Below are 13,175 nucleotides of genomic sequence, written 5' to 3' on the forward strand. Positions count from 1 at the left end.
AATTGATTGAATTTGATTATTGTCGACTCGATATCGGTTGTTGAAGTCAGGTTGCAGTGTAAGTGGTATTGTAAAGTTAAATCGCGGTATTGTCCCCAATCGATTTTGGGTTGGTAGGGGATAGTGTGTCGGATATCGCTTGGCATGATAATGACCGGACGGTCTATGCTTGCGAAGAAATCTGTGGTATGGGCATCCAATTTAGCAGAGCAATTTGTCATTAGGATGTCTAAGGTTGTAGGCCAGAGTCGGTTGGCGAAGCAAGTGGGGTTGGGGGGAAGATAATGTTATAGTCTGCTCCCGAGCATATGGTCGTGGATCAGTTGTCCAGCGCCATTGGCAGTAAAGTTATTCCATAAACGGTGTTTAGTATTTAAGTCACTCCAAATAGCGTAAGTGCCACCCGCACCGATCGTAACCAGGCGGTTCAGATCGGCCGGACCAATCCCGGAGACGTCGCTCACGTTTTTCCCTGATAATTTAACCAGAGATCCAGATTTTACCGTTCTGGGAACGTCGTGTGGGTTTTTCGGACCCATGTGCTGGGTGGGTCCTGCTCTTTTTTCCAAGTAATTTGCCAAGAGCGGACACTCGCGGAAATTAGCCATGCGAGGGCCATTGCAGTTACAGAATTTTGGTGTAACTTCGAATGCTTTGGAACATTCTTTAGAAAAGTGAGGCCCGGCGCATTTAACGCGAGCTGGGGGCATATTGCAATTGGAGGAGGAGTGACCAAAGGCCTGACAACGGTAGAACTGCGTATGTTTAGCTTTGGACATAGCTAGGAGATAGCTAGAGTCTACTTGTCCTAGTAAACTCTAGCTCGAAAGAGGAATTTGATTTTAAGGATATCTTGAATTGAGATGCCCATAGGGAAATTGATTCTATATGTATTAGAGTCCTTAATGAGGTAGCCGACGGTGGGGGTGACGCCATGCAAAGAAATTTGCTGAATGATTTCCTCGGGGGTGCAGCTGGAATGGCCTCGAAGGACTGTAAGGCTCTTTCGTTCTTGATTCTGAAGGTGTTGTGTATTGGAAAGTTGAATACGGATATTATCTTTGTTATATTTGAGGGAATAATTGTCCCTATAGGAGGCGGTTAACTCTTTTCCAAATTTCGCAACCGAATATTTGAAGTTGTAAATATATAAGGTTTTTATATTGTAACCTCGGTGTTGCTAGGAGTTTCTTGTGTGGAATCCTTGAGAACGTTACTGGGTGTTGGCAACAGCATCGTCGTTATGTGATGCGATACATTGTGCCTTACCTGCCGTTCCTTATGTAACGCAGCAGGATCGAGAATTCCGCCAGAAGCTGCTGGTACGGCAAACTCCCCATTATCGCCTTGTCGAACTGCGTCTCCGTCGTGGCGATTCTCCCGGTGGTCGTCAGCGTCGTGGTCTCGTCCAAAAGTCGCCTGCCTTTGAGGTCCACCAGCAGTCCGTAGTGTGTCAGGAAATCGGCCCCGATTATGGGTTTCGACACGTCTGCGATGACGAATCTCCATGTGAAGTTCCGTCGCAGTCCCAGGTCGAGGTTCGTCGGCTTCAGTCCGTATGTACTGATGATGGACCCGTTGGCAGCAAATTGCTCGTACTTTGCTTTGTCCAGGCGACCCTTTATGTACGATCGAGGGTACACGCAGAGGTCCGATCTGGTGTTTATTAGATACTCCTCGTTCCGTGTCCTCTCTCGTACGAAAAGGCGGCAGGTTTTTGGCACATCACTGATCGCCGCATTCAGTGTGCCCGTGCGTTTCCCGCGCTGTATGCGCACGGCGGCCTGCATTTGGTTGATTGCGCCCTGAACACCTGGTGGTACCAGCAGTGGTCCCTGTTCCTGGGGGGACGCGCTCCGACGCCGCTCTTTCGATTTCGAACGACCACGGTAATTAGGCTGGTCGGATCTCTTCGGCGGACGCGACCGGTACAGTTCCGCTATCCGCGCCTCCATTTGATCCAACCTGTAGAGCGGATCCTTCCGCGCCGTCGAGACGCTGGCCACTTGGTTGTCGGCTGCTCCTTCGTGGATTCGGTCCGCTATGTCCGCCAGCACGTCGAGTGGTAGGCCGATTTGCGAACTGATGATGGCTTTCGCTATCGCTGGCAGCCTGTTGGCCCACAGTGTCTTAAGGCAGCTGTCAGTCATCGTTTTTCCGGCCAGACTCTGCATGTGCCGCAGGAGCTGGGACGGTGTTCGGTCGCCGATTTCCTCCTGCTCGAAAAGTCTCAGCGTTTTCTTATTTTCCGAGGCGGACCTGCGTCGTATCAGCGCCCGTTTGAGCGTCTCGTATTTCTCGGTTTCCGGGGGCGCAGTGAAAATGTCCCACACCTCTTCTGCATATTTTGCGTCGAGTTGCGCCATCACATGACAAAATTTGGTATTGTCTGCTGTGATGCCGCTTAGCGTGAATTGTGCCTCGATTTGGTTGAACCAGATCTCTAGTCGCTCCGGCCAGAACGGTGGTATGCGCATACTTACGCGGCAAACCTCCGGCGTCGCGGCACTATCACGGTTCTCGTCGGTATTCATTTTATTATACTTCTATTTAACTGTCTATGTCTAGGCGCACTGCACTCACTACCGCACAGCACTAGTATCACGTCGGGGTCACCAGTTTGGCGGCGGTCGTAGGGTGTGCTTGGGTGAGGAAGGGAGTGGGGAGACGTTTCGTCCGGGGCCCGCTAGAGGACTCATCAGTAAGGCTATCCTAGCGGGCCCTTGCCTTAGACGTGGCGGTAGGACGAAGTCTCTGTATATATAGGGATCGAGCCGGATCGGTTACTAGCGGGAAGAGGAGCCCTCTGCTGGCGGGTCTGGAGGTAGCCGCCACAACGTTTATTGAGTTACCTACGGGTAGTGAGAGTTTAGTAAAAAAGTGATTATTGGAGGAAAATTTGCAAAAAAACTCCGTCAGGTGGGTGGGAAAATGTAGATAGGGGGAAGAAGGAAGGAGTGTCAGCGCAGTGTGGATTGTTTAATAATATAATAAAAAGTGTAAGGTTAACTGCTAGTTAAGAGAATGGAGGATAGTAAGTTGTGTATTGGGATGGTTATTAGAGTTTATTTAATGTAATATGCTGGGGAGGGAGGGATGGGGGATGGGGGAGATGGGAGTGAATTGAAAGAGTGAGAAGAATTATAGTAGAGACAGGCTATTAGTGTAGTGTATGTGGTGCGATCTGAATTTAACTCCTGTAATAGTAGTGTTGTAGGTGGACGTACCGGTGTAAAGTATCCAGGTGTGCAGAAGATAAGGAGTCCTGATGTTATGGGCTGAAAAGTAGCTCCAATATGATTAATAGTATGCTTGGAGGTGACTAAGTGCGGCGAAAGAAGGTGGAGTAAACTGTAAAGTGACCAGAGAAGCTGCAGTGAATGAGAATAAGAAAAGAATGAGAGAAGGGAATTTAATGGGAAGAGATAAAAAATTTTCTGCGGACAAAAGGAGTCCGCAGAGGGTATAGATAATTTTTGATGAATGGAGGATGAGTGCGAGTCGAGTAATGAACGAAATATTTATAGGCTAGTCGCACCCAGCATGCCAGTTGTTGATTTGGAGATAATGCGTTGAAGCTACGATTTAACGTGGGCCAACCATTGAATGGATATGTCAAATCGAGCTTTGGCTTCGAGGCGGTTGAGAAATGAGAGTGGAAATTCAATTTTTGTTCTGTATGGAATTTTAAGCCTATCATATGTACCTGTGAGAGAGATTAGCGGGTTAATATGGGAGGCGGATTTAAATTTACCTATGAGATGGAATAGGTAGACATTGATAGGAATGTTGGGGTATTGCGAAGGAGAACCTCTGTGGGGAAGCGCTGGTGAGAGCCGGTTATCATCTTGAGAATCTTGTTTTGGGTTATTGTGAGAAGTCAAAATAGCTCTTGGGATTTTGGATATGGGGACCACCATACGTGTGCCTCATATGTGAGAATGGGAGTGATACAGACTGCGTAGGTTAGCAGTTTCAATTTAAAACTGAGACGCGATCTGGTGTTTAAATGTGCGTTATGCCAAAAGCTGCTTTGAGAGTTTTGGTGGCTCTGTCTCTAGCAGTTACCAATCAATTTAGTTTATGGTCAAGCTTTAATCCGAGATAAGTGACGGTTGTGGACCAAGAGAGTGGATGTTGCTGGATTTGAAGTTGGGGCAAGCGATGAACAGAATTTCTACCTCTGAGAGTGAAAAGAATAGCTTGGGTTTTAGTGGGATTACTTTGGAGTTTCCAAGTGTTGAAGTAGCAGTCGATTTTATTTAAGTAACTTTGCACTGTCGTCGGCAAACAAGGCCAGGGAGCATTGTTCGTGAGCAGGCATGTCATTGATGTATAAATTGAAAATTACCTGACCAAGAACGAAACCTTGGGGGACTCCAGTCGTAACTGTGCGACGCCCCCTTGCGGTCGATTTTTGTCTTTGCGAATGGTTGAATAGCCAGGAATGATAATGATGGTGGATTGATCGAGCCAGGTTTCAGAAATTAGAGCTACTGAGTCTGTTCGCACTGGAGGACGTGAATTAGTTCTTTTATATAAGACGGAGTTGGCAATCCAGATTAATATTTTAAGGAATTTCTAATCTAGGGGGAAAACACTTGAAGGTATGCTTGAAATTTTTCTGCGTTAATGTTACATGTTCTGAGTAGTCTATTAAGGGTAGTGATGGTGGACAACATAAGCTGGATGTTGAATAGTGTTGGGCAGGTTGTGCAGGTTAATGGAATTGACGAGGCGGTCCGGATGAGAGAGTAATTCGGTCTAGGGGACATGGTGCGACTGGGGCCCCCCGATGTCTACCGTACCGTGAACGTCGCCCACTTGTTTTCCTGGTGTTTCAACCAGAGAACCAGTTTTTTTAGGCCCATACGCTGCGGCGGTACTATTTTATTTTCCATGAAAATAATTGTGTAGAGTAGTCTTTGGAAAGGTGTGGCCCTGCGCACTTGACGCATGCCGGGGGAAATTACAGTTGGAGGAAGAATGACCGAAAGTTTGGCATCTATAGCAATGCGTGTGCTTGGTACGAGACATATGTTTATCCCAGTAAACTCTGGCCCTGAATAAGAATTTGATTTTATTGACGTCGTGGACTCTGGTGCCCATTGGAAAGTTGACTCGGTAGGCATTAGAATCTTTAATAAGATAGCAGGCCGTTGGGGTTAAGTTTTGGGCAGAGATTTGTTGGATAATTTCCTCTGGACGACCATTGGCAAAGTCCTTTCGTTCTTGATCATGAGAGTATAATAGGAAACGTTTTTGGCTTGGAGACTTAGTTTTAGTTCTTTGAAGTCTTTGGTGGATGTGAGTTGAATACGAACATTGTTTCTATTAAATTTTAGTGTAGTTGCTACCATACGAGGCCGGTAGCTCTTTTTCAAATTTGGCGACTGGATATTTGAAGTTGTATATGTATATATACAGTTGCATATATTTTTGTGAAGTAACCTCCAAGTCGGATATGGGTTCTCGTCTGCGGTCGTTTGAGTTGTTGCTAGGCGTTTTGAAACGCAATAGCTTTTTTAAAACTGCACTGTTGAGATTTGAACTGCGTCTCAGCCGCAGCAAGAACGACGTCATGATTTGCACAATTAGTTCGTGAATGCGAGGTGTAATTCGCTTATTACCGCGCGATGCATTACTCGCGCGCCAATAATCCGGCCGGTCCGCCCCCTCGTATGACAAAGCGATACCAACGTTGCTGCGTTACACGACTGTTTATCTCTCATTTCGTTTCTGCTACAGTAGCGACTACCACGTGGCACCAATTGTTCCACTTGCCTTGCGCCCATCCACGTGGACTGAAAATTATTCTCAGAAGTATTTTTAAAAAACAATTTATTGTTAAAGAAATACGTATTACAATTTCTGTAATATAGTAATTAGATTTACGTCAAGTGTTGTATTGAAGAATCCACGTGTTTACTTGTATATAATTGTTTATTTTTCGGTTCAACCGCCTCGAATAACAGTCCCAATTCTGGAATAGTTCCAGCCCCGAACATGCACTAATTAACTTGAATCTTTTTTAGATGATAGAGAGGTTAGTATACAAGACAATGATTAAAATGCTTTTTCCCAAATTTTGCTATTACTGGAAATGACAAAATAAATAAGATTTCAATTCTTTTATGATATATAATTTTTCTAGATAATTTTTTTTTTAGATGATAGAGGACCGATCTACTAGACCATAACTAGAATACTTTTTTTAAATTTTGTTATTGCTTAGAACGATAAAAGAAAATAAAAACTCGTTTTTTTCACGTTTCTATATATCTGAGCCTATAACGAAAATAATAAAAAACATCTTTCGTAGATCTCGGTAATTCAAGAAATCGGTTAATCAAGAGTCGAGTTACAGGCATTGAAAGATTTAAAAAATTGTAGATTTCTTACAGTTTTCGATCAAAATCGTAACAAAATTGCAATTTTTGCCATCTTTGATTTGCTTTAACTCATAAAAACATCAACCGATTTCGATAAAAATTTCAGCATGCGTATAACTCACCGAGGTCTACAAAACACATTTCTTAAATTTTTGATATTGGATCAGATAAAAAAGTTAAAAAACGAGAGTTTTTCTTTTCTTTTATCGTTCTAAGCAATAACAAAATTTAAAAAAAGTATTCTAGTTATGGTCTGGTAGATCGTCATCTATCATCTAAAAAAAAAATTCAAATCGTTTTGCCCAGTTCTAAAAAGTTATCGCGTTTTGAAAAGCGTCGAAACATTAATGGAAGTCACTGTATTTTACATTACATAAGACGTGTACGATCGACACAATTTTAGACGATTCGTGCAATCATGAAAACATTCTGCACGTGACCGAGGTTGTTGTTGTTTGTGGTACACGTTATTAAAACTTAAATCAGCACAAGGGGTATATTAACACGGATATGTTAACTGAGCGTGCATACGTGTATGCACGCGCGCGCGTGAGTGTGTGTGCGTGTGCGTGTGCGTGCGTGCGAGGGAGAGAGAGAGAGAGAGAGAGAGAGAGAACGTACTCACGGTGTGGATCGGCCTTATAAAATAAAGTTTTGAAATTTGTATTATTAGTTTTATAGCTCTATTGTTTAACATATTTCAAGAAATTTGACATTATTAAAATTATTATTTATTTACGATCGATGTTGTTTCATGTCTCCATTTTAAACAACTTTATGATTTCTTTAGAGTATGAATTTTTTGTTGCAACTTGTATGACAGAATTCACTTTCTGGAAACGATATAAGATGCGTGTAAATAATATTTGTTATTTAAAGAAATTTGTAAAACTGGAATGCATTTTTGATTGATTTACCTCATCTCACATCAACATTAGCGGGTAAATGGGCCAAAAATGAATTTTAATTTTACAAATTTTTTCAGATGCATTAACACATTAAGATAAGAAGTAATATTTAAATCACAAAATCGTGTAAAATAGGGATATAAAGCAACATCTACCATAAATAATAATGTTTAAAATGTTAAACTTCTCGGAACATATTGTTCAACAATAGAGGTATGGAACTGTTAATCTAAATTTAACAAAAATTTATTTTTATAACTTTCCAACTTAATTATATAAGGTGCTCAAATACTTATGCGACATGAAAATTCGATGTTTTTAATATGTTTTTTACGTAGGCAAAGTTTTATACTAAATCGAAAGTTTTTTTATTTCGACATAAATGTCGGTATATTAAAGTAGAGTGTATAAATATACTCTACTTTAATATACCGTAAAGGAGTTTTTCCTTTCCATGTATATTTATTTAAATATATGGTGTAAAAAAGGTCAAAGTTATACTAGTGTTAGAATACTTTGGTGTAGGAGTGTACGTCGTAATTTATCATTCTAAGCGACCAGTCGGCCCTCGAACTAAGAAGCTGGTTGAAGAAAGATACAAAGTTGAGGCATAAACGAAATTCTATTTCGATGAAGTGATATTGTTTTGCGAGAAGCAATTACTCTGGTGTGTTCCAGAACCAAGTACATAATTTGGACAATAATTTATTAATCAGTCAGCAATAATCGATCAGTCAATGATTTATTAATATCTGCTGCCTCGTATATTAGATCGTAAAATATGTAGGGCATTAGGAAGTAAGAATTTGAAGGTGGCGGATAGGCAGCTGTGCGTACGGCGATGCGCGCGTTAACAAACATACGGTGTGCATGGGGATATGCGTGAGCGAAGGAAGCGAAGAACGTGAAGGACGCGAGATATGATTGAGGTGTGTGCGAGAGAAAGTGGGAGAGAGAGAGAGAGAGAGAGAGAGAGAGAGAGAGAGAGAGAGAGAGAGAGAGAGAGCAGTTGCGTTTGAAAGGTGACGAACAGTAATAGTCATTTGTCATAAACGAAAGAAAGAGCGTACAATTGAAATAAAGAGTCGAGATCCATAGTTGAGCAGCGAATTCAAAGTATTTGTCGTTATCAATTTCTCAAACAAGAAAATCCCGACAAATATGAAAAGCCGATTTGTCATCAGTATGAATTGATCGTTCAAGTAGTCTTCCTGTGACTTCTCCGAAACAGGAATTTTGTTATTGGAAACAAACCTAGACAAATTTTTTTGAAAATGAATATAAGAAATAACCTTTTTCAATATTTCATTTCAATGCTGTTATTTGATATTAAAATACTATTGACCCATTTGAAATAACAGTAATTTCAAATAATGAATGTTTTCGTTTTTTTCATTACATACATACAGATATACATATATGTTATTCAAATATTTTCTGCGTGCGTTACTGGATGGTGCGAAGATAATAGTTCGAGTCATAAATAACTTCCGATGCGGCTAAGTAGAATCTCTATGGTTCGTATCTGGTCACTATGAGTCACCGAGGCAAACGAGTTTCCGCTTTTACCAGATAGGTAAATATATGAACAGTCACTACCATTAATATTCGGGCATAATACTATCTCTTTATATTTTACTGTGTATGAGATGTGTGATTCTGGTATAATGTCATTTACAGTGCATGAAGATTCGCTATTTCTTACAGATTGGAAATACACAAATAATATCTTTTTAACAATAACATTTATTAGTACAATACACTTTAAATCGAAAGCTGTCACATTAAAAATAAATATTTTATACATAAATTATACAAAATTTCAATCTTAATATTTGTCAAGGACCGGTGGAAAAAGTCTAGGGCGGGTCTGATTCCCAACATAAGGGAATGGATGGTCTGCGGTCCTCCTCTCTTGACCTTTTTACGGTGCAATTACTGACATTTTCATTAGTGACATTACTGGCATTTTCATTAGTGATATGATAACTACGGTGAATTTTCTGGTGGACACAGGTGCGAATGTGTGCGTATTTCCGCGATCGCATTTCGGTGACCGGTTGCCGAAAGACGATACCGAACTTTTCGCGGTGAATGGCACGCGCATCGCTGCGCACTGCGTGACTATAGTACATTTAGACTTATCGCTGCGACGCAGTTTTGTGTGGCAATTTATAGCGACCAACGTGGAATAAACGTTTAATCGACGCGACAACTGAGTTGTTTGCGGTAGGCCATAGCGTCGGTATTGGCATCCTATTGGTAAAAACAGGACTTTTTGCTGAGTTTTCGGACATGACGCGACTGGCGGTATTTCAGCGAGATTCGGTGAAACACAGTATGGTGTATCGTATCAAGGTCATATCTGGACCCCCGATTTTCAGCAAAAGACGGCGGTTCGCATCTGACCGGCTGAAGGTGGCCAAGGCGGAGATCGACCTCATGCTGCAGTAGAGAATTATCCGTCCCTGTAAGAGCGTATAGGCCTTATGGCTTCACCTGTGCCCAATAAGGATGACAGGACTCGACCATGTGGGGACTATCGAGCACACTAAACTCCCGCATCGTACTGGACAGGTATTCACTATCCCATATCGACTTTTCACAATCTCTACATTGGAAAATCGTATTCTCAAAAATAGACCTAGTTCGCGCGTATAACCATCAATAGCGACTCCGTTTGGTTTATACGAGATTTATACCATTTGGTCTTCGAAATGCTCCACAGACGTGCCAGCGCTACGTCGGCCAGATTACGCGAGGATTACATTTAGTGTGCGCGTATATCGATGATATTTTTTATCGCGTCTGAAACCGAAGAGGATAATTGTGAATATCTGTGTTTACTACTCGAACGATTGAATCAATACGGAGTCGTTATTAACCTGACGAAGTGCCTTTTCGAGGTTAGCGACATTGAATTTTTAGGTTATACCGTGACCAGCAAGAGGGTAAAACCTGTGCCCGAACGGGTTGTCGCGCGCGCGATCAGTGAGTCTATCAAGGTTTTATGCAGGTTCTTAGACACGGTGAATTTTTATCGACGTTTTATTCCCGACACGACCAACCTAATGAAACTGTTCCACGACCTACTGAAGGGGTCGAAAAAGGAAATTCACCGGTACTTAAGCCAGAATAGGCAGAAACGATTTTGCAAAACTTAAAAGCAAGCCTAGCGAGAGCCGCCATGCTAGCGCGCCCGGCGGCCGTGCGGCATTGCAACAGCTTATAAGTGAAGTAACATTGGAAGTAACTTTTTCCTTAGCAAGAATACAATCCGTGGCTCCGTTTACGAATTATTAACAAAAAAAAGTCACCAATAAGAGGTTCGCGTTGTTAACGGCTCTTCGAACTCGATAAAAAAGTCGGCACTTTTTAGAGCCATACATACTAACCCAGGAATCTTCGTCCATAATTATTACTGAATTCTCAATCAAACAAATCCTTTACGTCCTTTAACGCGATTATTCATTAGTAAATCAGCTTTGCGAATCGTTCATTGAATTCTGTCCGGACACGGAATTATTCTTTTATTAAATTATCTTTTATTTAATTATACTTCAACGGGGTTACTTGTGGTCAATTTTCACCGTACACACTGCATAAAAAACTTCATATACCATACTTTAGGTGTTATGCACAACAGAAAATTAAAACGGCTATTACTGTTTATTATTTTAGGTCCGAAAAACTATTAAATATTCTTCAGACATTCTAAAATAAGCATAAACAGTGATTTTACTAAAATTACTACTACCACGTAGTAAAATTAATTCGGAAGTTTACGCTCTGTGACTGACCTGTTTATTGCTACGAACGCGGCACGGAGTCTCCCTCGCTGCTCTCTGGCTAGATCACCTTGCAACTGACCAGTTCCCCTCTCATAAGTCACTGTTTTTGGTTAATAGCTCTTAAACAAAGTTCGAATGTCACGATGTTACATGACAGAAACGCAAAGTTAGAAAACAGGACGAGTTACATTCTTTCCTCTCTCTCAGTTACATCTCCGAGGAAAACGTCCGAATCCAAAATTAGGAACCGCTAGTAACTAGCATGAGACGAGAAGTGTCTCAACGCCCGCAAGTAGCTGTTCATTAGTTATTAGACTTCCCATTACTATTTTGACGAAATTATAGTTATTAGCATTTCTGATTTTTGCTAATTCACGGACTTACAATTGAAACATTGATTATAGTTTTAGAACCAAGAAATTACTCTAGTTTGTGTGATTTTTGTAGCTCTTCTATGCTTTTAATTAGAAACGAAATGTTTAACTTGGAAAGAGATCATTTTTGTTCTGAATTTCCCCCTTTTTTCTTGTTTCAACGTCTTTTCTATACCTTTATTCGAAACATTATTTTGCCAGATTCGCCCAAAAGCCTGAAAAATAGTGGTCCTTCTGAGATCCCAACGTCTTAAGGCAAGAACCCGCTAGAATAGCCTTTACTGATGAGTATACCTCTAGCGGATCCCGGTCGAAACGTTTCCCTCTCCTTTTCTCCACAACACAGTCATTTCAGCCACCACCAAACTAGTTTTAAGTTGCGATTTCTCGGGCGGGACCGACCGGCATGTAGGCACTCGGCATCTCGGGCATAGGCCTCCGCTTCGCGGAACGTAGAAAGCGGCCGCGGGTTGCGACGAAGCTCGTACTTGTGGACGTCCAGTTGAAGACCGGCCGAGGCACGACGTCCAGGATTCCGTTTATCGGGGCAAGTGCTAACTTGTTCACCGCAGTTTTAGGAATATAGAAACGAGATTATTGCTTTTTTTAATAAAAATACTTCATTTTATTGTAAATTCATTCGAATTACAAGTATGTATATCGTTTATACAATTATCATTTAAATTATAGCGTTGATAGGATAATATATGTATGTTTTAAGGAAGTAAATAGACGTTCAACGTTGACCTGTGCACATGATAGAGAATTTGTATTTTTGTTTCAAAAATCAAATACAGTTACTTACGAAATTGAGCATACACTTTTTAAAACGCCACTTTTTTAAGACTACACGAAGTGACTTGAATTTTTTTTAGATGATAGAGGGACTAGTTTTCTAGACGATGACTACCGCTGTTTAACCTTTTTAGCTGAGCACATAACAAAAACTTAAAAAATGCCTTTCGTAGATAGGTAATTTATATGCGTGCTGAAAATTTTATTCAAATCGGTTAACCTAAAGTCGAGCGGCAGGCATTGAAAGATTTATAAATCTGCAGATTTCTTCCAGTTTTGGTCAGAATTGTGATAAAATAGCGATTTTTGCTATCTTTTATTTGTTGTCTCTCATAACAACAGCGTGAACCGATTTGAATAAACTTTTTAGCGAGCGTATAACTTACTAAGATCTACTTGAGGTATATTTTTAAATTTCCGTTATAGGCTCATATAAAAAATTAAAAAAAACGAGAGTTTTTTATTCTTTTTATCTTTCCAAGTAATAGCCGAATTTAAGAAAAACATTTTCCTCATTGTCTAGTAGACTAGTCTCGCTATAATAAAAAAAAAATTGAAACCATTTAGTCCAGCTTTAAGCAAGTTATTGCGTTTTTAAAGGTGTATGCTCAATTTTATGAGTGACTATATATTCTCTTTCGTCTTTATTCGTCGAACTTCAGAAAATGCTTTTAAACTATCTTTCAAATTCGCTACTGGAGCAAAAGATGTCATATTTCTTTTTCGTCGCGCGCGTTATATCTCTATCAACATTTTTGCTTATTTGTAGTTCTAAATTTGTACCATGTTTACCCTTAACACTATGCTTACATTTATAGAGTTTGCATACTGATGTATCATTTGACAGGTTGTATTGGAAATATTTTCTTTTTTATTTAGGTTGTAACCCTTTACGGAATTATCGGAATTATTCAT

At 40.7% G+C, this 13,175-nt stretch overlaps 1 protein-coding gene across 1 annotated transcript; it reads right to left on the reverse strand.

The window, feature by feature from the left end:
• Positions 1-1,265: 1,265 nt before the first annotated feature.
• Positions 1,266-2,477, reverse strand: LOC117223154 (uncharacterized). Its single transcript, XM_076521708.1, has one exon. It carries the CDS (start codon positions 2,475-2,477, stop codon positions 1,266-1,268), a length of 1,212 nt encoding a protein of 403 aa, XP_076377823.1.
• Positions 2,478-13,175: the final 10,698 nt, after the last annotated feature.

This window comes from Megalopta genalis, chromosome 5 (assembly GCF_051020955.1).
Source record: "Megalopta genalis isolate 19385.01 chromosome 5, iyMegGena1_principal, whole genome shotgun sequence".
Classification (NCBI taxonomy): Eukaryota; Metazoa; Arthropoda; class Insecta; order Hymenoptera; family Halictidae; genus Megalopta; species Megalopta genalis.